The sequence below is a fragment of the Vanacampus margaritifer genome, chromosome 3 (genome assembly GCF_051991255.1).
Source record: "Vanacampus margaritifer isolate UIUO_Vmar chromosome 3, RoL_Vmar_1.0, whole genome shotgun sequence".
Lineage (NCBI taxonomy): Eukaryota > Metazoa > Chordata > Actinopteri > Syngnathiformes > Syngnathidae > Vanacampus > Vanacampus margaritifer.
This window is the reverse complement of record NC_135434.1, coordinates 15844659-15870849: the sequence shown is the minus strand read 5'-3', so window position 1 is coordinate 15870849 and position 26191 is coordinate 15844659. Positions and strand designations below refer to the sequence as shown.

Below are 26191 nucleotides of genomic sequence, written 5' to 3'. Positions count from 1 at the left end.
GGAATGAACTTGGGAGACTTCCATTCTACCACCTGAGCTATGCCACTCTTAGTGTTTGCTTATACGAAATTACAGATTCCAGCTGACACGAGCGATATACTTACAGAGTAAGAGCTGCATGGCTCAGTGAGTAGATTGTCTGCCTCCCAACCTGAAGTAGTGGGTTTTTTCCTCAACCCTTGAGGGACTTATTATTTTCTTTATTTATTTATTCTTCTAAGTGTAAATTTGCTCTGTTTAAAGTGGGACCAAATAGACTCTGTTCCGAGTAAAATTTACTCTACAGAATTTATTCACTTACTAAGTATACGTTCCAATGAATTTTACTCAGAATCACTAATTGGCATCTCACATAAAGTGAAGTCTAGGGCCCAGAAAGTAACACCTTTTCAAATGTTCTAATCCTGTCTTTAACCCCAACAACTCCCAAGTGCTGCGGGAGCCAACATGGCCTCTTGCAAGTTCCCCCGCAAAAAGGAGAAGACGTGCTCGACACCACCCGGAGGAAACCGTGACAGAGACCAGACATCCATTCCCTACTGCAGTGAAAAAGTAATTCATGTCTGTTTTCATTTACTTGAAATCCCTGCTCTGATGTTTGGTACTTCATGGTTTTGTAAAAAAAAAAAACACGCACACACAATCCCTACACTCCCACTAATGCCCCCCACACCCCCTTCCTTCTGTGGAATTCAAGGACCTGGAGTCATTCTCATTCTCCATATAGTGGAGTGCAACAAGAAGTTCATCCTGCTTCTTTCTGTACTAAATACAGAAGTGTGCAGTCGGCTTTGATTTGAACTGCCCTCCTTCGTCCTCCCCCACACCTCCCGCGAGAGCCCTGCACCTGTTGTGACTCGTTTGGCAGGTGACAGCGCTCCTCTTGCCTCTTACTGTTTTTTTTTGTTGTTTTTTTCAGCTGACCGAGCTTCGGGGCAGTTAGCAACAGAAGCTTTTCATTTGGGCTGAATGTCTGCTTTGCTGTCTATCTCTGCGGTGTCCCTGTTTAAGCCACCTCCTTCCCTCCCCTCTATCCCTACCCCCATCCTCACTCTAGCTCCGTCCAGCCCAGTCTGAGTCTGGTTGACTCTGAGGCTCCCACACAGGAAGGAAGGCTCAAATAAAAAACTTCTGCTGGATAAACTGTGTAGTTGAAAAGCTGGTGATAAAAGGGGCTCCAAAGCAAATTAAAAGGATTCTGCAATAGGAAGAGCTGCAGGCATGAGGAGCCAGACTGCACTTCTGTCTGCGGCGCTGCTGGCCCTCTGCTGCCTGTTGACCCCCAGACAAGGGGAGAGCGCTGGGGGGATTGTGTCCCTGAAGCAGCGTGACGGAGACAAGCGAGAAGGGGATCTCCTTCAGGATGAGCCTCAAAGGACGGCAGGCCAAGTGGAGGGCATCGACAGTGAGGCCACAGTGGAGGCAGGTCAGTAACATTTCAAAGTGGATCCAGCGGTGACTGCGCTAAGGGCAGTGGGGGCAGTGCCCTACCAGATCCAGCAGATGGCATTGTTTTTCATTCCAATGTGTGTATTATAGTTCCCTCATTTTCATGTTTCAACTGCAAAATTGATTTGTAACTTATGTATCAGTCTGACTTTGCTCCAGTTTGCCATTCAAACGATCAAGTGGGCGTGGCTGATGTATGCCAATTTCGGCATTTCTTAAAAAGTGAACCATCGGAATTCTGCCTGGCAACAAGTAGCAATTCAAAAGTATGCAGTGACCAGCAAAAAATATCCTGAGCAATTATATTGATCTACGTTGCAGTACAGCAAGTCTAAAGAATCACATACGTCTGTGTTGTTTAATGAGGAAGTCAACCCAAAAACATTCTTCAAAATAATTTGTCTATGCATCCCCACTAGTCACATTATTCTGACTATTGTGTTTTTGGAATATGATTTAACCAGCCAAATCCACCCTTTTGTATCTATCTCAGCAATTTTGCCACATGCTGTCGACTGAAAATGACATCACAGTTGTTCAAGGCTCAACTAATACTGGCTCAGCTTGTGAATGTCACATGATCAAATTAAAAAAACAGGTGAGCCGTGAGTGGTCATAACCTGAGCCCTTATGCACTGTGATGTCGTTTTCAGTTGAGTGTGAGTGGCAAAATGGCCGCCCCATGAGATGGATAAAATGGGTGGATATTGCTGCTTAATTCATATTCCACAAATGCAATATTAATCAGAATGCCGTGTTTAGACAAATGGGGGCAGATAGAACATACTATTGTCAAGAAAAAAATTGGGTTGACTTCCCTTTTAAATGGAACAGAATGCAATGGAAAAGAAACTACATGAAATAAGACTAGTGTGTTTGCCTTCATTTTAAAATGAACTATTCAACTATTCTATTTATTATTCTCCAGATTCTAAAGATGATCAAAGTCGCATACTAATTATAAACACTTGATCATTTAACGCTCAGACTAGCAATGCATTCCAGTGCTTCTGTGTTGATTTTATCCTGCATGTTTAAACACTCAGAGAGCCTCACATGTAATACACATCAGTCCCAAGTAGCTACTTAATGCCTCCCACTAATGGCGGTACCGATTAGTGGGGAAGATGTCGCTGGGGTGCTGGTGATGTATTCATTGTAAAACTGGTGGGATTTGTGTGATTGAAACTGAGTGGCTCATGGAAAGAAAGTTTTTCCATGGAAGTGCCCCGAGAACAGCATGCAGCCTGGCCTGAAGGAAAGACTGATGAACCTCTGCTGAGCTATGAATTAGTTCAGCTGTCTAGACCGCTGTTTTCCAACCTTTATTGACACAAGACACATACTAGTTTACATTTCATTTGTTATTTCAAAAATAATACTGTAATAATGACAATCTTGTCTTAATTTACTCCGTTTTTGCGATCTAGTAGAAGGCCTTTTAAAATGTCTGCCTGTCACCTTAGACCGGATATAAAAAGTCTACACACCCATGTTCAAATGCCAAGTTTTTGTGGTATAATAACCATCGATGTGTTCTATAACCTGTATAAATCAATTTGGGTGTGCACAGCCTCCTATGAGTGGGATGTTGCTGCTATGTTCAAAATTACCAGGCACATTCAAATGTGAAAAAGAATACAAGGTTTTGTACTAACACTGACTGTTCATTGAAACGGTTGAAAATTCCCTCCAACTTGACTAATGCCCCAGAGCACGATGCTGTCACCACCATGCTCCCCTGTAGGTATGTTGTTCTTTTTGGAGATTTGCGCCAAACATATCTTTTGGAAGTATGGACAAAAAGTTCAACTTTGGTTTTATTGGAGCATAACAACCCCCCAACACATGTGGGAAAATGTCCAATGAAAAGAGGTGAGGGAAAGCCTACTAGAACAGCCGAAATTTATTGGAGGTTAGATGAGAAGCACTTTAAATGGTTGCAGGTGTGTGCTGACTCCAATTTAACACGGGCTGGTTCGGAATGTGATTGGTTCATTTTGAACACAAACATCCCAGCAATTATAGGGTGTGCACACATGTGCAACTACATTATTATATACTTCCCTTCTCGAAGAGATTAAGGACTGTAGGCCACGTTGATAGTAGCAATATCTACCTGTTCAATAAACTCAAGGTCAATAAAGGTTGGGAAGAGACAGACCTACAATAAATACCTAGGTCGTTTTTAAAAAGGAGCCAAATTACAACCAAGTGTTAAGTATTTTAGTTTAGCGAGCTTAATCGGCCATGTTAAATAGCGCAAAAATACAAAAGTGTTGACTACATGTTTTGTAACGGTCCACAACCTCACTGTGCCTTTTCCTAATTTCAACCATTAGTGTCCCATGTAAAGACCTAACGTGTACTGTACAACCCTACCGAAAGCCTCATCCTAACCCCAACCATTACTCCCGGACGGCCAATTGACATACATGTCAACACTAAAAATGGACACTAAGATCATTACCGGACTGTTAGCTCGCATGGTAAAACGACCAATATGGTCGTTATTGTTGGAGGACTTGTTGGTTGGGAAACAGTGCTCGAGATGCTCCCCTCACAAAAGTGTTTTAAAGATGCAGAAAGTAAGTCACTCCCAAGTCATTTGCATATCGCTGGCGTTTGACCGAAACCTTCTAAGTCACAATTTGGCAAATGAAATATTTTAGTTACTGTTAGTCATTACCTACGGAAGCGTATTGCATTCACTTGAAAAAAAAAAAAAAACTCCTGTTTTTCTGACTCATTTTTGGGGGGAGCTTTGATTTTTTGAGTATTTTTTTTTTCATTTTCTGTTTTTCTGAATACTTTTCTGTTTTACTAAATATTTATTTTCTGTCAAAAAAAAATTCTAAAAAACAAGCTGAAAAAAATTATTCAGAAAAACAGGGGGAAAAAATGTTTTAAAAAAACAGAATTATTATTATTTTTTTAAACAGGAAAAAAAAATTCCGGAAAAAAACAGAGCCGGTGTTCTGTTTTTTGGAGTTATTTCTTTTTTACCTTTGAACTTCAAGTGACTTGTTGCAGATTCACTATTAGCGGAAGCGGACACTTTCCCGCATACCTCCATATGCATTAACTCATTCACTGCCATTGACAGCTATAGACGTCAAAAATGTATTTTAACTATTTCTATTAGTTTTCCACTTTTGTTATTAAGAGTATGAAAACCTTAAAAAAAAAAGAACATTTAGAACAAATGTAAAATTTATGATTAATCGTGAGTTAATTATTGAAGTCATGTGATTAATTACAATTAAAAAAAATAATTGTCTTACGAGATTTAAAATAAGAAGGATTATTAAAAATTAGGGGCGGCAGGCGATTACAATTTTTAATGCATGACTTCACAAGTTAACTCACGATTAATCACACATTTTATATGTGTTCTAAATGTTCAATAAAAAAAATCTAGGTTTTCACACTCTTGTTAACAAAAGTGGAAAAAATATGTTAAACTAATAGAAATAGTTAGAATGAATTTTCGACGTCTATAGCCGTCCGTCAATGGCAGTGAATGAGTTAAGATGGTCATGTTTATTTACTGGCTCTCAATAAAGGAATGGATGTCTATACTATATTGTGGTTTGTTCTCTAATCTCTGAGGGAAAACTCTTTAAAAAAAAAAAATTCAGGAACATATATATTTTTTTAAACAGGAAAAAAAATAGGGGGGAAAAATTCAATAAAACAAAGCTCCCCCCCAAAAATTTGTCTGAAAAACTGGACTTTTTTTTGTTCAAGTGAATGCAATACGCTTCCGTAAAGTTTTTTATGCCTTCATATATTCAGGTAATTTTGGCAGAGTGAGAAGAGCACCACAGGAGGGCAAAAAGAAGAAAAAAGACAAGAAAAAGAACAAAGAGCCTAAAGACCCCAATGCCACTAAGAAACCCAAAAGTGAGAAGAAAGGGAGGAAGAAGGACAGACAAACAACTACAACTCTTCCACCCACTACAACAGGTCAAGCTAGGTGCCAAGTTTGTTTTTAAAAGTGTGTAAATGGGAAGTTGTTGACTTTGTGTCTTTGTGCTGCCTTCAGCCATCCCAACCGAACCACCCACGGAACCTGAGCCCACAGACTACGCCTACCCCGATGTTGGTAAGTTGCTCATAACCCATTAACATTTTATTTAAAAAGTAGCCCGAAATGAAGGTATCCATAAGATTTTTGAGTTTGTGCATTTCCCTGTCAGACAACGACTACTGGCAGCCAGAGGACGACTACTGGGAGGGTGATCCCACCCCATCTCGACCAGCTTCCGAGGTCACAGATCTTCCATACGACTACTGGAAGCCAGAGGAGGAAGGTCTAGTGCCTCCAGTGACGGATGATGACTTTGACTGGGACCCGGTGAAAAAAGACCCACCGCCCCCAGTGACGGACACAGATGAAGAATACTGGAAACCAGAAGAAAAGGATCCATACAATCCAGAGACGGACACAGATGAGAAGTATTGGAAACCAGAAGAGAAAGACCCACCCCCACCAGTGACAGACCCTGAAGAAGAATACTGGAAACCAGAAGAGAAAGACCCATCACCTCCAGTGACGGACCCTGAAGAAGACTATTGGAAACCAGAAGAGAAAGACCCATCCAAACCAGTGACAGACCCTGAAGAAGACTACTGGAAACCAGAAGAGAAAGAGCCATATCCTCCAGTAACAGACGCAGATGAAGACTACTGGAAACCAGACGAAGAAGATCCGTCTCCAACTGAGACCGATGACTATGAAATCTACTGGAAAGAGGAGGACCCGACGCCCGCTAGCTCTAAGGTTGATGAGAAGACTGGGACAGATGACGGTGATTACTGGGATTCCACATGTACGTCTGCTGCTTTCTTTCTTCTTTGTCACTTCTAAGGAATGTAATGCGAGTGGGTGTTTGTGGATGGACAGTGACAAAATGGTGGAACGAAAATGTCTAACTCAAATTAAGGCCAATGCTTTGGGCAGGTTACGGATAGGAACAGAGATTATAGTATAGGAACGTATACTGTAAGGCTATTCTATGTCAGTTGCATGGGTGTCAAACTCCGGTCCTGCAGGTTTTGGATGTTTCCGTTCTCCAACACAGCTGATATATGATCAGCTCATCAGCAAGCTCCGCATAAGCCTGATAACAATCCTGCTGATTGGAATCAGCTTGTGTTGGATAAGGGAAACCTCCAAAACCCGCAGGACTACAGCCCTCCAGGACCGGAGTTTGACACCTAAGCTCCAGAGTGTCCTCAACAAAACTTGAACAGGATACAGCAAATAAATAGAGACATTGACTGGCTGCCAAACTATTTGCAGAGTAACTCAAACATCTTGTACATGCACGTCCATACTGACGATGAGCACAGTGACAAGATAGCCCTTCAGGAGATGAATGTGAACGGTTACACCTGGTGTCAAACCCGCCACATCCGTCATTCTTGGCAGCCTCAAGCTTGTAAAGAAGTGACTTTTTAAATGAAACAAATCTTTTCGGTTTGGCTAAGAAAAAAATTCCCTCCGTTCCCTAATATCGGCTCGCATCTGTGGGTGGTTTGACGACATGGGTCAAACTGTGTGTGTGTGCACATGCCTGTGTGTCCGCGGTTATGTTTGATATACGCACCATTAGGCACTGTTAACTGATTGTTCTCTTATAGAGACGTGTGCAAGTTTTTTGGGTCATATAATTTCCCGGTTTATATTCTTCTAAATATACAATTTCAAATACTAAATAATTGTACGATTTGATACGATTTTCAATGCGTAAGGTTGTGAATCGAATCGAGGATGGTTCAATTTGAAAGTAGATTGACTTAATTCAGTTTGACTTCAGTTCGAGGATTATGATTCAATTCGATATGGTACGGCTCAGTTTGAGAGGGTATGATACAATTATTTTATTTTTTTCATCTCACATACATTGGAATTAACTTGTCACTACAGTAAATGTGCTATTTTCTTCGAAGATATATCTCTTCAATAAAAAACAATTCGATAGTATCTCAATATATTTCGAAGTGTAACGATTCGGTCGGATTCGATGCATCGTTTAAATCAAAAAACGATTTTACTGGTTCAAACCTTCTTTTTGTTACACCACTAATAGTATGTTCTTCGGTATTACTTTTCCAAATCTCAAGCTGAGTTGCTATTATAATCAAGCACACTTTGTATGATTGTAACTTTACTCAACTATGCCAAAACACTTGGAAAAAAGTTACTCTATTAAATCCCTCACAGATTTGACAAATCTAATCACAGTCTTCTGTGTGTATATCGAAGTCAATTAGGTTTGCAAATACAGTGTCCAAGTTTAATTACTCCTGCCAAGGTAACATTTTACTTTGTGTGTTTGTAATCTGTACATACAAATTATAAACTGTGCAGACTGATTTTCAATTAAGAAAGCTTATAAACATGTAAAAAACTTGTTTTTTAGTTGATTATTTCCTGATTTCTCCTTTTGTTGCTGCAGTTGCGGTGCCAGAGAAAGTTCCACTCCCAGATGGCAAAGATGTCAGCCCCGAGATAAAAGTAGAAACTCTCACAGGTAACGGCTGACATTCAAACATGCCAGAGAGGTGAAACGAGCGCTCATAAATCAGCAAGTCAACATTGCGATGGGCACGAGGCGCTCCACTCGAGACATGCCATGCAGATAAATTCAATATTGGCTCCGTCTGTGTTTTAGGGATGAGATCTCGTGAGAAATAATGACTAATTCAACACATGGGAATAACATTAAAGCGAGTCTGTCCTACTTTTCAGACAGGAGGGGGTGCTTGCGTGCCTCACAGACCAAACTTTCCATAGTGGTGTTTTTTTTTTTTTTTCAAGCTGAGGTCTGATCGGAACTTTGTTATCATTCCTGTAAATTTAAATGGAAAATTTAACTATTAAACGAGACAGTGTTTATATTCCTACAAATGGAGAACAGTTGTTGTGGTTGACGGGTTGAGACGTTCTATAAATCACAGAATAAGTCATCACATGAAATGTGAAACAGCTCCATGTTTGTTCACCTTTTTTTTTTTTCCTGTAGAAGAGACGACAAATACTCCCCCCTATGAGGAGAATTGGTACGATGAATACGACGAATACGGAATGAGTATGTGACACACGTGCACTAATCCAGCCACCCACTCACACTCACACTGGCTTTCCATGACCAAACGTTTCATATGAAGCACTGTCTGGACAGTAACTTTCCAAATCACTCTTGGCTTACATGGTGTGACCTTTTTCCTACAATTGGTGAATCCTAATGGCATACACAGAGATTCAATGGTTGAATAAATCCCAATGATCCTCCATTTTCTTATTGTCTACAGGGAAAAAGGAAACCGATGACAAATGGGTGGAGAAGGAAAGAGAGCGAGCACAAAAAGAAAGGGAGAGGGAACAGAGAGGTAGGACTCCAAATTGAGAACTTCTTTTCACTTTGTTATTTATCAGCAACACGCCAGGCGACTTGACACATGATCCTGTGCTTGCCAGAGTGAACGTGGCCTGTGACCCAAGTGCAAAAGTAATAGCAGATAACAACAGCACGATCCCTCCCGCTGGATCGCATTACTCTCGTAAGAGAAGACAGATGGGATTTGCCATTATGCAAAAGGGCTTTTGCTTTTAGGAGCGAACGTTCTCTTCAATAGTTTGCCACATGACTTGAGTGGAATGAGCGTGGCGGGGGCGGCATTGCTAAACTATTGTTCATTTGGAAAATAAAAGCACCAGTTGGTAAAATCATTGCTGGTAATTGACTCATGGCAAACCAGGGTTTCTGCAGGTATTAGCAAATTTAATTTAATGCTTTTAAATGCAACTTAAAACTAATTTAATGCCTATGTCGTACTGCATATACACACATGCAAATGCACATATATATATACATACAGTACATACATATAAGTATATACTCATTATATATGTATAAGGGCTGTCAGTTGATTACAATTTTAATCATAATTAATTGCATGACTTCCAGAGTTAATTCGCGATTAATCGCAAATTCATTGCACATTATATTTGTTTTAAATGTACAATAACATGTTTTTTTTCTCAAGTTTTTCATGTTAATTACTAAAAATGGACACTAAGATCATTACCGGACTGTTAGCTCGCATGGTAAAACGACCAATATGGTCGTTATTGTTGGAGGACTTGTTGGTTGGGAAACAGTGCTCGAGATGCTCCCCTCACAAAAGTGTTTTAAAGATGCAGAAAGTAAGTCACTCCCAAGTCATTTGCATATCGCTGGCGTTTGACCGAAACCTTCTAAGTCACAATTTGGCAAATGAAATATTTTAGTTACTGTTAGTCATTACCTACGGAAGCGTATTGCATTCACTTGAAAAAAAAAAAACAACTCCTGTTTTTCTGACTCATTTTTGGGGGGAGCTTTGATTTTTTGAGTATTTTTTTTTCATTTTCTGTTTTTCTGAATACTTTTCTGTTTTACTAAATATTTATTTTCTGTCAAAAAAAAATTCTAAAAAACAAGCTGAAAAAAATTATTCAGAAAAACAGGGGGAAAAAATGTTTTAAAAAAACAGAATTATTATTATTTTTTTAAACAGGAAAAAAAAATTCCGGAAAAAAACAGAGCCGGTGTTCTGTTTTTTGCAGTTATTTCTTTTTTACCTTTGAACTTCAAGTGACTTGTTGCAGATTCACTATTAGCGGAAGCGGACACTTTCCCGCATACCTCCATATGCATTAACTCATTCACTGCCATTGACAGCTATAGACGTCAAAAATGTATTTTAACTATTTCTATTAGTTTTCCACTTTTGTTATTAAGAGTATGAAAACCTTAAAAAAAAAAGAACATTTAGAACAAATGTAAAATTTATGATTAATCGTGAGTTAATTATTGAAGTCATGTGATTAATTACAATTAAAAAAAATAATTTTATCATAAAAGTGGACAAATATGGCTACCAAAAATACAAATGTGGTTGTATCATTGAGTTAAATGATACAGTATTTTTATAGTAAGTAATTCCTAAAGTTATTTGAAGTTAAAAAGATATACTAAACAGTTAAAAGGAGTGTTAAACATCAAGTCATAGATTTGTGTTGAGGTAAATTTCTGCCACGAGATGGCAATAGTGTTTCATGCTGGACATTGGCGGGAGAAACTGTACTTTTTTCTCTTTTTTTTCAAATTCAGACCGATTGGTATTTGGAACATAAAGCAACTCGATTTGACTCCAGGCCATTTTGTTCATTGTAAAATACTAAGGTCGCCAGTGACGTCACAAATACATATATTTTGATAACATTTATTATTGCTAAATTGTGCGATTCTTTTGCACAATGTTGTGTGTAAAATAAAGCATGAACAAGTATGTTTTTTTTTCTGTTTGTTTGTTTTACATCAATTGTGTTTACATTTTTAGTGCCTGTGGACATTGTATTTAATGCTTTGTAAATGCTATTTAAAACCTTAATTTTAGCAAAGTCCATTTAATGGCTTTTAATACTTTTTAATGACCCGCAAAAACCCTGCGAACAGTATTTTGATCCATGAATTGACTAAAACATTTTACTTGCTCAATCGTAATTGAGTATTTAAACAGTCCTCTTCATCTTTCTATTCACATTTTGACATCTTGAGACCAATGTGACGCCTCACACTTGATCGGCAATACCTCGACATTGTAAGGCTTTAAAGGTGTTGTGACATTTGGGCCATTGTTAAAAAACAGCAAGTTAAGCAAAGCGTACTGAAACATTGCAGTTAGATGTGCATTTAAATGTTTAGAAAGGGTCAAATTAAGTTCACCTGTAAAGTTTATAGACCGTTTAAAATGTATCCTGAATTTTCACCTCAAACTCAAACATCACTAACTTTTTCATATATATAAACAATCAAATCACGTCTCAACGGCCACTAATTGTTGATCGTGTGATGACCCAGTATCCACATTTGTTTGACACATATCCACCAACATGTCTAACAAATGTGCTTCTATCACAAAATGAACATAGAGCCGCCCTTCATTGTGGTTTGACCGAGTTCTGATGAGTCGGAGAATGAGTTTGGCTCACTTGAAGGAAAACAGCAGTATTCAAAAGTGAAAAAAATTTAGTCATGATTAACTACATTGTCACTGGACATTTTCCAGTTGTTTTATGATACAATAGATGTAGAATACAAAAAACATTTTAAGTTAAACGGAAAATAAAAACTATACTGGGCAAGACAATTCTGTACCGCCAATCACAAGCCTTATCTTTGTAAAGGCATCATTTTTATACAGCTCTAATAATAGTCACGTAATATGATCATTTTCAGACCCTTTTACTGCTCTCTTTTCCTCATGAGCACTTTTGGCATGAATAATGTGCAAAAACAGTGATGAATTCCCCCTGATGTGTTCCTGGTTGAGTAACAGAGGGCTGATTTGGGACCAATGCTGTAGAAATTTTTTTTAAGACTGTTTTTTTGACCCCTGCCAGAGAGAGCGCAGAAACTGAAGGAGGCTGAGGAGCGAGCCAGGAACAGACCACGAGTGTACAAAGAACCAAAGAGTAAGTCAAATGCCGTCCGCAGTCTGGAAAACATTGTGTGAGCTTCCTTTTCTTTTTCACATACTGTTCATTCTATGCTGTGTGTGTTTTATGTCAGAATGTCCTCCCCTGGGGATGGAGTCCCATCGGATCGAACCGGATCAGCTTTCCGCTTCCTCTATGTCTCAGTATGATTTTGCACCTCAGAGGGCACGCCTCAACATGCAGGTACACATCAATCAGGCCAGTCACTTACTTCCACTCATGTCTGGAAACACACTCTAGTCATCAGGCTCATGCTGCAAAATAATTCACCGCAGACTCCATGAGGGTGCATTTTTAGCAGACCGTGTGAGTGGGGGCCGTGGTGTCCGTTTGAGTCATCCCCCCCCCCCCCCCCACGGCACATTGTTACACCGAATCAAATGACTTTCCACCGTTTTGATTGCAAGAAAAAAAGGAGGCCATAACATTAGGTACACCTTCAAAACGTAGTGAAATGAGATCAAAAACATCCCATTTTCTATATAGTTCATCGCTGTTTTTGTCGCTGTCAGTCATAGTGACCAAGTTGTCATATAAATAACATTTTCTTCATCAAGAACTCAACAAACCTCGTCCTTGTCTCACTGGCTCCAGGGTTCAGACGATGAAGATAACCCCCGAGGCGGAGCATGGTGCGCAAACTCAGAGGATAAAGTCCACTGGTTTGAAATGGACGCTCGCAGGGATACCGAGTTCACGGGAGTCATAACTCAGGGTCGAGACTCGCAGAATGAGTGAGACGCAAAAACACATGTGAAAACACTTCCCATTTTCTCCCATAAGGGCCTCCTTTGAATTCATGGATGTCTCCGGTGTCGTTGCAGGAGTGACTTTATGACATCATACTTCCTGGCTTTCAGCAATGACAGCAGAGAGTGGACAACCATCCATGATGGATATGCTGACTGGGTGAGCTCACCTAAAAGGATGTGACTTTCCCAAATCTGACAATTATATGCATTTTTCTACTTCTTTAATTCCGTTTTCTTTTTTCCACTCCAGCTGTTTTTTGGAAATAGTGATACAGACACTCCAGTCTTGAACCAGCTGGCGGAACCCGTAGTGGCCCGCTACATCAGAATCATCCCTCAAAGCTGGAATGGCACACTGTGTATGAGACTAGAGATTCTGGGCTGCCCATTACCTGGTAAGTATAACATAGATGTATATACATATTTATATTGTATTTATTTCATCCTCTCCCGCTCACACAGATCCAGATGTTGTCCAGTACAGGCAAAATGAAGTGACTCCAGTAGATTACCTCAAGTTTAAGCATCACAGCTACTCAGAAATGGTTGCAGTGAGTAAAATAATACTTTTTTCTAATTCTGTATATTCTTGTGGATGAAAAAGTAAAGCGTGGAGAGTTTCTGTCACCAAAATGCACGAAAACAATACTACAACATTTGGAACGTGCTTTAGATGGTTGAAATGGTTCAAATCCCTATGAAAAATGATTGCACCCCCCACCGCTCCCAAAAAATACAGCAATGCTAAATAAAAAGAAAAGAAAAGTGTTGCTAATTACATTTCCAGATAGAAGCAACATCTAGTCGTCCGCCATACCAATACAGTGCATTCTATGATATATATCTATATATGGATATATGTATATATATGGGGTACATGTGAAATTAGTTCATAGTTATATGATGAATATTTTTCCTTTTTTTTCTAAACACAATAAGTATTGTATGTGCATTCTCTTTTTTTTTTAAATAATTTATTTTGTATTTTTTTTTTCAATAACTGTATACCTCCTTTTGTACCCGCCGCCCAGGATATACAATTTTTATAGAACTAAAAAGCTAATTTTCCATAATGTCCCCTTCAAAACCAATGCAGCTCCAGACAAAAAAAGAAAAAAAAAACTTTCAACCACCAGAGGGCAACATGACCTTCCAAGCTCAAGCAAGTTTTCAGAATGGAAAGCGCTGTAGTTTCTTTTAATGACCTGCAAATGAGCCTTTGATACTACAGTGGTTAATATAGCAAACTTTCCTGCTAAAGATGTGATATTAATTTCCACCAAATGACACATTCAGAAACACCTGATCCATTCACGACCTGGGTGTAGTCAACCTTTGGACCAAAGTCTGCTGACCCTTAAACAGGACAAGTGTGTAAAAACAAACCCTAGTGACACTTAGCATGGTTTTCTATCTGTTGTTCAGCTTATGAAGTCAGTGAACGAAGAGTGTCCCAACATCACCAACGTTTACAGCCTGGGCCGCAGCTCTAAGGGTCTGGACATCATGGCCATGGTGATCTCTGGCAATCCCACAAAGCATGAAATCGGTGAGCACGGGTGGGAGCAAACAGACTTTTACTGCCTAATGTTTAAAGTTAAAAATCTAGGTTTCCAGCAGTTGTCATTGGTTTATTATTGATGGACAACTCCAGTCCTGTTTGGCATTCTGTGCAGGTGAGCCGGAGTTACGCTACACGGCCGGTCTCCACGGCAACGAGGCGGTGGGCCGGGAAATGATCCTGCTTCTCATGCAGTACTTGTGCAAGGAATACAGAGATCGAAACCCCCGAGCTCAGCGTCTGGTGGACGGAATACGCATCCACTTGGTGCCCTCGCTCAACCCCGACGGACATGAAGAAGCATTTCAAGCAGTGAGTTTAAAAAAATAACTAAAGAGGAGATTCCCGGGAATGGTGGTGAATTGACTGCAGTTTGGTTCCTCTGTCCTGTTGCTTTCTCTCAGGGCTCAGAGCTGAGTAGCTGGACCACCGGTCACTTTACCAACGATGGATTTGACATTTTCCAGAACTTTCCAGATCTAAACAGCATCCTGTGGGATGCAGAAGAAAAAGGCATGGTGCCCAAACTATTCCCCAACCACCACGTCGCCATACCGGACAACTTACTGCAAAACAGTTCGGTAAGTACCAGTGGTTGGTCCGTCGGGACTAAACACGAGCAGAAGTACTGACCTACATTCCTTACGTCAATGTAACCCTCCTGTTTGATCCCAGATTGCAGTGGAAACCAGGGCCATCATCTCTTGGATGGAAAGCCACCCATTTGTGTTGGGGGCAAACTTTCAGGGCGGCGAGTCATTTGTGGCCTACCCGTACGACAGTCTACGTACCAACAAACCTACTGAAGACACGCCCCACAGCCGCAAGAAGAGACAGTATGACCTCACGCCTCATGGATGTGCGTCATTTTTTTTTTGTTGTACATCCTACTCATTCCAATTCTTTCACACAGGTATGAAGAAGAGAGCTTCGATGTGACCGAGTGGGGGCACGGATACCGGGAGGAGCCGGATCAAGATTGGAGAAACAGAGGATACCCGGAGCAGGAGGAGTGGAGGGGACATGGCTATGACCACGGTCATGGTTACGACCAGGGACATGGCTATGACCACGGTCATGGTTACGACCAGGGACACGGTTATGACCATGGGCATGGTCAAGGTTATGACCACGGCCAAGGTTATGACCAAGGCCAAGGTTATGACCACGGCTACGATCCCAGCTACCACCAAGGTTACGACCACAGGGAGGAGGAGGATGACAGGGAGAGAGGCGGCGGCGGCGGTTACCATTACGCCGAGCCCGAGGAAGATCTGCGAGAGATTCCGGATGAATCCCTCTATAGGTGGTTAGCTGTGTCCTATGCGTCAACACATTTGACCATGACACACAACTACCACGGATCCTGCCACGGAGACGTCACCGCAGGGGCGCACGGCATCATCAATCGGGCCAAATGGAAGCCAATCACCGGAAGTAAGTCCAGACCTACTTTTTTTTACCTCAAGATCTGGTTTTTACTCATGCCTTTCTCTCCCCAGGTATGAACGACTTTAGCTATCTGCACACCAACTGCTTGGAGCTGTCAATTTTCCTGGGCTGTGATAAGTTCCCTCACGAGAGTGAGCTGCAGCGAGAGTGGGAGAAGAACCGAGAGGCAATGCTTATCTTCATGGAGCAGGTTGGACTCACACACTGACAACAAACTACTTGGATGTAATGAACTTCTAAAGTAAATGATGATCAGGGCCAGTGAGTTCTTCTCTACTGGTCCAAATAATATCAAAAGCACAGGCCTTGATTTAAAACTACTCCACTTACTCCATGAAATTGTGCTAATTTATTCCAAACAGTCTGGTTTCTTAATTTTGTACCATTTTCTTGGCTGTGCTCAAAGGTTTAAGGGTGTTTAGGTCCCAGCCAGGCAAGATAAAATTTACCTGTTTTGTACATTTTAACACAATCTCATTAACATACACACACAGGACATACAGCTAGCTAGCTAGCTAGCTAGCTAGCTTCTCTCATTCCAATTCAAACAGAGGATAGTGGTGCTAATTCTGACCACCTGAAACTTTTCCTAGTTAGAAAAAAAAAGTACCAGCTAACAAGTTAACTCCTACCTAACAACATAATTGCTGAAGTCCAGTATGTTAACACTCTTCTCTAGCTTGTTTAAAAAGGACATATATTTAAATAAATAAATAAATAAATAAAAATAATCTAATAGTCTGCGTTTAATTTAGGGGTGCCTGAGCACGTCCAAAAATGGACTAGAAACGCCCATGGCTGTACTGCTTCTATTCCATATATGTGGATGTTTTTCGCCCAATCAGATTTCAGTCTATGTGTTGCCATATCAGTCTAATCTGCCCAGGGCACTGGAAATCAGGAGTGCCGGCCGTGTATGTATGATGTAACGTAAACTATACAGGCAGTGGGAACGTTTTTTTTTTTTTTTTTAACCAATCAGATTTTATATTCACCTCAGGGGGCCTGCTAGCTCGCCCACAATAATGTCAGCATTTTCCCATCATTTGATTGGTTGGTCAGAGAAATCCAAGTTAGACTAGCAAAACACATTTGTAGAGATTTACATTTAATAATATTTGTTATTTAAATGTCTTTTATTTTTGTCATGTTATTCAATAATTTTTTTGTCTGAACTGTTCCTGACGATGCATGCAGCACAGTTTCCTGCTCTTATTATATTGCATTGTTGAATAGTCTTAGCACCTGAAAAAAAGTAGGTAGAAACTTAGGCTGTCACTTTGATAGCACTAGTAGAAACTATCTTTACATGACTAATTCAACTGTTTTTGTGCATAGGTTCACCGTGGCATTCGAGGAATAGTGAAGGATGAGCAGGGCAACCCGCTTGCAAATGCCACCATATCTGTAGAGGGGATAAACCACGACATCACCACAAGTCAGATCAAATGCACAAATCACGTGAAGGTTGAATTTATACTTAAAGATAACATTTGTTCCCTCTGTCTGATTGTAGCTTCAACGGGAGACTACTGGCGGCTGCTGAACCCTGGCGACTACCGTGTAACGGCTCAAGCTGAGGGCTTCTCCTCCTTGACCAAACTTTGTGCGGTGGGTTACCAGGCCGGAGCAACCACGTGCAGCTTTAATTTGGCCAAGTCCAACTGGGATCGCATTAAACAGGTGTGGCAACGACGTCAGCATGCATTAACGCAAATAAAAGTCATACTTTGGCATAAATGAGATTCTGTCATTTGCCCACAGATTTTGGCTCTTCACGGCAACAAGCCAATCCGCTTGGTCAGCCATGGCAACACTATAGTCCGGCCCCCAATTATCGACAGCAACGGCCGCGTGGTTGCTGGGATCCCTGCGATCTCACAAAATTCCAGACAAAGCCAGGAACGGTTGAGAAAACTCAAAATAGCTCGTACGCGCCGTCTGCGGCAGCAGAAGTTACTGCGGTTGAAATCGACGACGACGACGACGACGACAACCACGACCTTGCCACCAACAACTACCACAATCCCCACAACGCCGGGGACCACCACACCCTGGTACGAATCATGGCTAATAGGGGAGGGACAATCATCAACGCCCGGTGGCTTCACAGACTCAATCCTGGACTACAATTACGAGTACAAGATTGATGACTATTAAAGCAAACTCGCAGCGTTCGTACCTGTGAATTTCTCTGAGCTGCAACAATCCAGAAATCTTTTTTTCAACCAAGCCGTACAGTTCAGTTTAGTCTACCGTGGTTGAATGTCAGTGAACTACATGCTGGAAATGTATCTGTTACGTTAATAGTTTGACATCACAGCAATACAGTGCAATCGTCAGTGAGTGCTGCATGCACCTATCATAGGCCAGGAAAAAATGTTTTCAAAATTCCCATGTAAAAGTGCCAATTAAACACCAAACACTATAGTAGCATACCGAGCGGTATTGCATGGATAATTTATTTTTGGTACCCTTCACAAATATTTACAAAGGAAATGCAACTGAATAGAACGGACACAAACTGTACTGCTTGGTGGAAACTGGACTTTTGAGTAAACAATGTTCACATCTGCAACTTTAAATCTGACTGTATTGTATAACACTTGAAAATATGATTCCTCTTTGAAAAATAATCATCTTTTCTGCGTGTTCAAGCTGCATCTTTCTGACACAATATTCATTCAGTCTTTTTATACATGAATTTTTATTGCAGATGCACATTAAAAACAACTTCTTTTTTTTAATTCAAGATGTAGTTATTTACAGTGTCGTCCTCCATGAAAAGTACATTTTAAAGTATGCCACTGAAGGTTTAACATGTCTCACGTGAACAGTTGTTTCAAATTAGGTTTTCACAGACCAACTTTAACAGCAATAATACCGGCGACCTCACAATACTGAATGCGTATGTGAGAACACGAGAGCTGACTAGACAACTCTCAGTGGCTGACGTTCATCTCGGTTTCCTCGTCGTCACCCGCGGAAAAGGCGGAAAATCGGATTGGCTCGCATTCAAGAGTCCGCAAGTTGACAAGGCATGCCGTTTGGGTGCTGTGGAACGTCGGCACGGCCACCAAAAGGATTTCCTGGCCATCGGCACCTGGTGAAGAAAAAGCCTCAGTGATTCACACACAATTTCTGGGACCAACTCATTTTTCTTGAACATCAAATGAACTGGCCCTTATAAAATTAATTAAAATGCCATTTAGTTGTTCCAGCCTTGCACGAACTGAATCTATTGGAGGGTTATATGTTTTGAATGAAGAAAGATAGCAATGTAATGTATATAAACATTGATCGATTAAAATAGATCACAAATAAATAAACTGGCTTTATAAAGTGAATGTGCCTTTAAGGGGTGTGACCTGGAGTAAGTAAGTCCATGTGAGTGTCTGGGCACGAGTCATTTCTGACAGCAGTTCTCATGTTGCATTTGTGTAGTTTAGTGTTTGTTGTGGCCATTAAACGACACACAAAAAAAAAAGTACACACACAAACCTGTAAGGCGCTTTGACTCAAATGTGGGAGCGCTCCCGCTGAAGTAAACATGCGGGCACTCTTCCAAGATGAACGGATCTTTCATGTAAAACGGGTAACAACCTAACAGAAAATCCACAGATACTGTATCAATGATTTGAGAGTGTAGATGATTCTACTAACGGCAAACGGCCTGTCGCACCGAGGGTATCTGGAGCTGTCGGAGCGAGGTGGCCCAATCGTAGCGTTTCTTCCAGAATCTCCAGGTGACTGTTCATGTTGCTGTAGCGTGCAATGTCGCTGATATTCTGACCTGAGGTGCCCAGGAACCTGAATGCAGTATGGACAAGAGGGAGAGTGATAGAAGAAAAACTATTTTCAAAACAGGAGTGTCAAAATTAGTGTGTTCATTTTGGGTAAATCTTTGTGCAGTTTGTCTTTTTTGGTTTTTTACTCGCGGCTGCCACCTCTGGCCCAAAGCGTAACTGCAACATCTGTGTCAGGCTAGTTCATGGTGCGCGTGCGAGTACGTGCACGATCTTAAAGCGACAGCCACAGTTGACAAACGAAGACATGACTTCAAATGAGGTAAGAAAAACTCCGCCCCTCCCCTCCTCAAAAAAATTGTGGAGTGTGAGCGTCCGCACACTCTACTATAAAGGGAAGATAAAAGCTGATAGGTGCAGTCAGAGTAAAACAGTCAGGTCTCTTCGTACTCATCTGGGCATTGGTGGAGCATGCATGATGTAGAAAAAGCTTTAATATTACCTTTTTAAACCGCACAATGCACTTTTAACGCCACTATTTTTTTTAAAATGCACATATAATGACCACCCCCTTACATGCAAAGCCTGTACTGGGGGAATTCTAATCGCAAGAAAGCAGACACGTCAACGTCAAAATTTAGCAGTGATACATTTAATAATATGAATATATTTGTGGAGATTGGGGTCAAGTTGTATTTTACAATTTTAAAAATTTGCAATATTTCACAAGCTAATTCATGTTAAGATTCGACAGCTCTTAAAATGAAAAAAAAAAAATTCAATTACGCCATCTAGTGGCAGAATAATGACAACACAAATCAATATCACACTCATTTTTACAGTACAGTACATCTTTTTAATTTTAACTAAATTTTATGAATTATGATGACATTACTGTACAAAATGACTAAAAGATACAGCCATATTTCTATTAGTTTAACAATTTTCCACTTTTATGCTAACAAGAGTATGAAAACGTATATTTTTTTTTACATTTTATTGTACATTTAGAACAGATATAAAATGTGTGATTAATCTTAAGTGAACTATTGAAGTCCTGCGATTAATTACTATTAAAAAATGTAAACGCCTGACGACCCAAATTTTAGCTGAATCTAGAAACTATTGTGAAAACAGGTGGATTAGTCTTTATCATCTGCATTTTCAGTAAGAGACACGACTGGTCCGCAAAAGGACGTGGACTAAGCGCAGACACTTTAATGATCCTCATCAGGGCAAACATAGTCGAGCAGCTCTGATTCTCCGAAGCCCAAAAATGCTATGTGCATAACAACTCCTTGATTCTAAAGTTTCCCATGACACTTACATCCACCAGATAAAAAAAAGTTTAAAAAAAAGACAGAGTTGAACATGACAGACACTGAATTGGACCAGCTGGCTAACTTTCTTGGGCATGATGTAAGAGTTCATCGTGAGTTCTTGAGAAGAAGAACATGCAACTTGCCAAGATCAGCACTTAAACAAGGACCATCAGATGAGTTCCAAGGATCAAATTAGAATACATCCAGTTGGGAGTTGCTCTTTGACTTTTAAATTATAATTGTTTTACATTTCTGAATATTATTAAAATGTAGTTTTTGTCTGTTCGCGTGTATTACTATAATTTGCTTCAAAAGAAAAATACGTGCATGTGTGTTGTTCTTCACCTCACTCCATCCACCGTGGCCTGGTATGGGTTCGACGCCAGCTGCAGGGTGGGGTAAACAGAGGACAAGGGGAACATACAGCGATGCAGAGGCTGCTGAGGCAGTGTGTAGTTGGTGGGGTCATACTGGCCAGGCATCACATCCACTGGGACCGAGGCCTTGAAAGGGGGAGGGGGGGTTCACACAACTGTCGTCAGACTTTGGTGACACACAAGCAACTTGCTGATCAACATCCATCTGCAAGTCTTTCGTAACATTTCAGTGATCAACCAGCAGCTGTAGATAAAAGAGCGTAGTGGGGTGGGTGTACGAGAGTGCAGTACTGTAGGCTCACCACTAGCTGGTGCAGCAGCTCATCCAACAAGCGAATGGCCTCCACGCTGCCGGCCTGTGTCTTTTTGGTCAGGTACTTGGCCTACACGCACAAACAGGAAGTTATATTTAAAAGCAGCAATTACTTGACTTGTATTGTTGTTTATTAAGCCTGATTGAGGAAAATGGAAGTACTGCAATCCATGTTCAGTATGACAAAGTCGAAACACTGAAGATGTAATGAATATGTAAAATTGGAGCACAGCAAATTGACTTGTCAGCGCAACAATAATAATAATAATAAAGCATCAGATTTATATGGTGCTTTTTTTTAGACACACAGACGTTTTACAATGAATACAAGAGGCTAGACAAGTGATAGTTTTAATAGCAAAACTTAAAAACATTTGCTTTGTGAAATTACGAATTTAAATGTTTTGATTGTGGCCGGCTGATTAATTGGTCTGGCGATATTTTTTTTTTTTTTACACAAAATCATCTCACCCTGCAGGCCTAATCCGGCCCGCGGGCCGTACTTTTTGACACCCCTGTTCTAAACACTTGCTCCTTTTCATAAATGTCTCTTTTAAAATGCAAAATGAAGAATAAATATTGAGCAGGAATTAATGAGTGTGGAGTGCACTCTGCCTTCAACAGCACACAAAGATGACAAAACATCTGCTTGATAACTATGCTAAAGTTGTTCTTTTTAACTTAGAAGACAAATGGGCGAAAGAAGAAGTAACCTACACTTAAAGTACTAATAGGAGGGCAGCTGTGCCTTAAGCTTGACTTACCTTGGTTGAGGCATCCTTGTCCTGCGTGCTTTGACTGAGGAGGTTTCCTGCCATCAAGACCCTCGATATCGCGGCCGCTCCGCTCTGCTCCCCCTGGTCACCGAGCTGACCCGTTACCATGTCAACAAGCAGCTGCAGGCCCAGCATGCTGTCAGCATGACTGCTACCCAGACCCAGTCCTGAGACGAGCAGCACAAATCTGCACAGACGAAAAACAATACAGTAACAAACAGTATCATCACCAGGAAACTCCGATTTTTTTGTTTTGTTTACCTGTCAGCGTCGAGTGCAGGTCTAACAGTTTGTGCTGGGAGATCAGCTGTACAGAAGTCCTCCACTGTGAACTTCCCGTCATTCTTCTCAGCACCATATACCGCAATAACACTACCTGCAGAAAACAGCAATCAATAAGGTGCGGCTTGGCCAATTTGCAGGACAACCATCAAAATGGAGAAACCCTCTCACCTGTGACACATCTATCTGTGTCAATTTTGCCCTCCAGTTTGATCCTCTGCAACTCATCCTCCAGAATCAGCTCATCATTATCACTGATGTAATTGACTCGTGGAGGCTGGGGCAGCAGGTTGTGCTGGAGGCAACAAGATGGAGAAAAACAAATCGTGACGTGCTGCATACGGAAAGCATTCACAGTGCTCCAGTTTTTCTTCTACATTGTTATTTGGCTTATTACTAAATGGCATAAATTCTTAATTCCTCGAAAATATTACGCACAATGGAACAACGCAGTGCAACATAACAAAATGTGGAAAAAAGTGAAGTGCTGTAAAATACTTTCCGCGTGTAGCTAGCTAGCGGTGATCAAATGTACTGCTAACCTCCTCACTGATCTCTTTTAGGATGGATGGCTGCAAGTCCATACGCTTGAAAAGAGTTCCCACAATGCAACACTGTTCGCCTGTTTGAAGATCACACAGTTTTCGGAGAAGCACATCCGCTCCTACACAAAAAAAATAGACACTTATACAACAATTACCCTGAATGCTTCATATCTTTTAGCAATGTGTAGTAAGAAAGAACATTTAAAAACTCTTCCACTAGATGGCTGAAGATACATAACTGAATCCAGTTTTTGTAACATTTTGATGTCATGAGATGATATTTTAATGTAGAATATATACATTGTGTAAATAAAGATTGACAAACATTGCAGAGACAGTGCTCTCAGTCATATAACAGACACGTACCCCACTTTTGCTGGGCTTTTTTGGTGAGTAAAGGTCTCATTTGCATGAGTCGGGCTGCATAAATATGAGCATACTGACGACTGAAACTCCGCTCCCCGACTCCGAAGCGCTCGGAGCAGTAACTGTAGGCCGGGGAAGCTCTCTCAAACACGCCCGGCGTCACGTCCTCGGCCGGGCGGCACAGAAGAAAAGGGCCGTCTCTCAGCACGCTCAGGTCGGAAAACATTGTGGACCTGTTAAGGCATTAGAAAAGATTGGAGTGAAGTCGCCATGTTTTGAACATTACATCTTTTTACATTAGCAAAGCAATGAGATTAGCGAAATGAAAAGTGGGCACTTCCAAATGTGACTGTTGTTGTTTTTTAAGAATGCAACGTTGGCAGGTGAAGCTCTTACCTTGGTAGTCAGTCTTATAACATTAAACTACAAAACCAAAACGTGTTAAATTCGGCCCAACGTTTGTTATTACTGCGCAAGTTTGAGAGCTACTTCCCGCGAAATGCCCGCTCTCCCAGAGATGTTTTGAAACTATGATGATTAACTTTCACGTAACCGCTGTCAGCTGCCTGCGTCAGTGATTTTTTTTTAACACATTACGGTACAATGCAGTGCGCGTTTACACCACTGCAATTTACATTACATTGATTTTTTTTTTTATAGTGTTCATTTTTGTCGTAGATGCGCGACGAGCTGATCTTTCTTTAAGAACATTTCTGCTATGACGTGTTTCCGGGTTGTATTGTATTCTCGCGAGAAGCGTGATTGAGCAAGAAATAACCCCTGCAAAACACATTTTAGGACAACGGCGCATGTTACAGGTGAAACAAATCACCTTAACGGTTTGACAGTAACATAGTGAAGAGGTAAATGAAATTCCCCCAAACAAAGTGCTCGTAATTGTTTCCCGCATTCGCGTTTTGCACGTCAAGATTCAAATATATTCGGCGCATTAGTTTGACGTCACAATAGGGTCAACGCAACACGCAGGCTCGCCATTTTTGCCCGTCTCTGTACGCCGCTCTCTGAAAAGAGATTCGGGCGATTTGTCGATTCGGTTTTTAAGTCAATTGCAAACAAAATGCAAGGAAACAGGGGCCCTAATCTGAACCAAGGTCCAAACCGCCAGTCTGGCCAGGGAGACCAGAAGAAACATGGGGGAAATGCTAATGGCCAGGAGCCGAGCGACGCTACCCGCCCGAACGAGGCCTTCACGCTGGACTTGCAAAGCTTCAAGAAGCCCGGTGAGAAAACCTTCACCCAGCGCAGCAGGCTCTTTGTAGGAAATCTGCCTACCGGAGTCACGGAAGAGGACGTTGAAAAGATGTTTGAAAAGTACGGCAAAGCCAGCGAGGTTTTTGTCAATAAGGAGCGAGGCTTCGGTTTCATCCGCCTGGAGACTCGAATCATCGCAGAGATCGCCAGAACTGAGCTGGATGATACCCCGTTCAGAGGTAGACCCATCCGCGTTCGGTTTGCAACACACGGCGCAGCTCTGTCTATAAAGAATCTGCCAGAGTTTGTCTCCAATGAGCTGCTGGAGGAGGCCTTCGCCGTCTTTGGGCAGATTGAGCGAGCTGTGGTCATCGTGGACGACCGAGGGAGACCCACTGGGAAAGGGATAGTGGAGTACACCTCCAAACCAGCTGCAAGAAAGGCTCTGGACAAATGCAATGACGGCGCCTATCTGCTTACCGCCTTCCCTCGCCCCATTACCGTGGAGCCTATGGATCAGCTAGATGACGAGGAGGGTCTGTCGGAAAAACTCATCAACAAGAACCAGCAGTACCACAAGGAGCGCGAGCAGCCTCCGCGATTTGCTCAGCCCGGCTCATTCGAGTACGAGTACGCCATGCGCTGGAAGGCCCTGATGGAGATGGAGAAGCAGCAGTACGAGATGGTGGACCGTAACATGAAGGACGCCCAGGAGAAGCTGGAGACTGAGATGGAGGCGGCCCGACAGGAGCATCAGGTGATACTGATGAGACAAGACCTGCTGAGGCGGCAGGAGGAGCTGCGCAGGATGGAGGAGCTCCACAGCCAAGAGGTGCAGAAGCGAAAGCAAGCCGAGCTCCGGCAGGAGGAGGAACGCCGGCGGAGGGAGGAGGAGATGCGAATGCGCAACGAGGAGATGATGAAGCGTCAACAGGAGGGCTTCAGGGGCAGCTTCCAGGGAGAAGGCCGCGAGCAAGACATGAGGATGCACCTGGCCGCCTCTGGCATGGCGGCAGACAACGCTGCTCTCATGGCCGGCCCGGGCAATGTCAGCATGCCTGGAGGCCAGGGCGGCTTCCCCAGGGGCCTCCCCGGACCGGGGGACTATGTACCAAACAAGCAACGCCGATTTTAAATCCTGTTTGCATACTCAACTGTATTTTTTTTATTTTTATTAAAGTTTACACATGTCACAGTTCAAAGATTTACTTTTTGTTCTATAAAAAGTGACATGTTTGTTTATTTTTTCCTTACATTGTACTGTGGAATTAGCATTTTTAGAAATAAGCTTCTCACTTGAGCCATCTGTTTTACTTACTTTTTCAATATGGATACGAAAAGATATTTGTCCTGAATTTGTTGTTTTTGTTTTATTAAATTCTGTTAAGAAAGCATCTATGCTCGTCAAAGCAGATTTTTTTTTCTTCTTCCTTTTGCATATATCCATTTTATAAATAACAAAATAAACTAAGTTTGTCACTGA

The 26191-nt window shown here is 41.4% G+C and overlaps 3 protein-coding genes across 3 annotated transcripts; 2 read left to right on the top strand and 1 right to left on the bottom strand.

The window, feature by feature from the left end:
• The first annotated feature begins 409 nt into the window (after positions 1 to 409).
• On the top strand, positions 410 to 18514 carry aebp1b (AE binding protein 1b). Its single transcript, XM_077561325.1, has 23 exons — positions 410 to 552; positions 920 to 1426; positions 5248 to 5418; positions 5498 to 5557; positions 5652 to 6284; positions 7917 to 7991; positions 8484 to 8549; positions 8773 to 8850; positions 11909 to 11980; positions 12078 to 12187; positions 12599 to 12738; positions 12829 to 12913; positions 13007 to 13151; positions 13219 to 13307; positions 14182 to 14305; positions 14433 to 14629; positions 14722 to 14898; positions 14993 to 15153; positions 15231 to 15754; positions 15820 to 15959; positions 17108 to 17207; positions 17286 to 17452; positions 17534 to 18514. Exons 2-23 carry the CDS (start codon positions 1222 to 1224, stop codon positions 17927 to 17929), a joined length of 3915 nt encoding a protein of 1304 aa, XP_077417451.1. The 5' UTR covers positions 410 to 552; positions 920 to 1221; the 3' UTR covers positions 17930 to 18514.
• Positions 18474 to 24203, bottom strand: pold2 (polymerase (DNA directed), delta 2, regulatory subunit). The gene is made up of 11 exons (XM_077561326.1): positions 23893 to 24203; positions 23497 to 23729; positions 23128 to 23249; positions 22757 to 22880; positions 22565 to 22679; positions 22292 to 22490; positions 21517 to 21597; positions 21183 to 21340; positions 19452 to 19579; positions 19271 to 19372; positions 18474 to 18872 (listed from the first exon to the last, which is right to left on the bottom strand). Exons 2-11 carry the CDS (start codon positions 23720 to 23722, stop codon positions 18712 to 18714), a joined length of 1416 nt encoding a protein of 471 aa, XP_077417452.1. The 5' UTR covers positions 23723 to 23729; positions 23893 to 24203; the 3' UTR covers positions 18474 to 18711.
• Positions 24159 to 26191, top strand: LOC144048884 (non-POU domain-containing octamer-binding protein-like). Its single transcript, XM_077561327.1, has one exon. It carries the CDS (start codon positions 24575 to 24577, stop codon positions 25841 to 25843), a length of 1269 nt encoding a protein of 422 aa, XP_077417453.1. The 5' UTR covers positions 24159 to 24574; the 3' UTR covers positions 25844 to 26191.

What these genes read in the sequence shown, in the direction of transcription:
- aebp1b (XM_077561325.1), top strand. Translation starts at nt 1,222, where the DNA reads ATGAGGAGCCAGACTGCACTTCTGTCTGCGGCGCTGCTGGCCCTCTGC. An exon ending in ATACGACGAATACGGAATGA is followed by an intron (nt 8,550 to 8,772) that starts GTATGTGACACA and finishes TATTGTCTACAG; the next exon opens with GGAAAAAGGAAACCGATGAC. An exon ending in AGTGTACAAAGAACCAAAGA is followed by an intron (nt 11,981 to 12,077) that starts GTAAGTCAAATG and finishes GTTTTATGTCAG; the next exon opens with AATGTCCTCCCCTGGGGATG.
- pold2 (XM_077561326.1), bottom strand. Translation starts at nt 23,722, where the DNA reads ATGTTTTCCGACCTGAGCGTGCTGAGAGACGGCCCTTTTCTTCTGTGC. An exon ending in CCTGCACTCGACGCTGACAG is followed by an intron (nt 22,491 to 22,564) that starts GTAAACAAAACA and finishes TCGTCTGTGCAG; the next exon opens with ATTTGTGCTGCTCGTCTCAG. An exon ending in ACAAGGATGCCTCAACCAAG is followed by an intron (nt 21,598 to 22,291) that starts GTAAGTCAAGCT and finishes TTGTGCGTGTAG; the next exon opens with GCCAAGTACCTGACCAAAAA.
- LOC144048884 (XM_077561327.1), top strand. Translation starts at nt 24,575, where the DNA reads ATGCAAGGAAACAGGGGCCCTAATCTGAACCAAGGTCCAAACCGCCAG.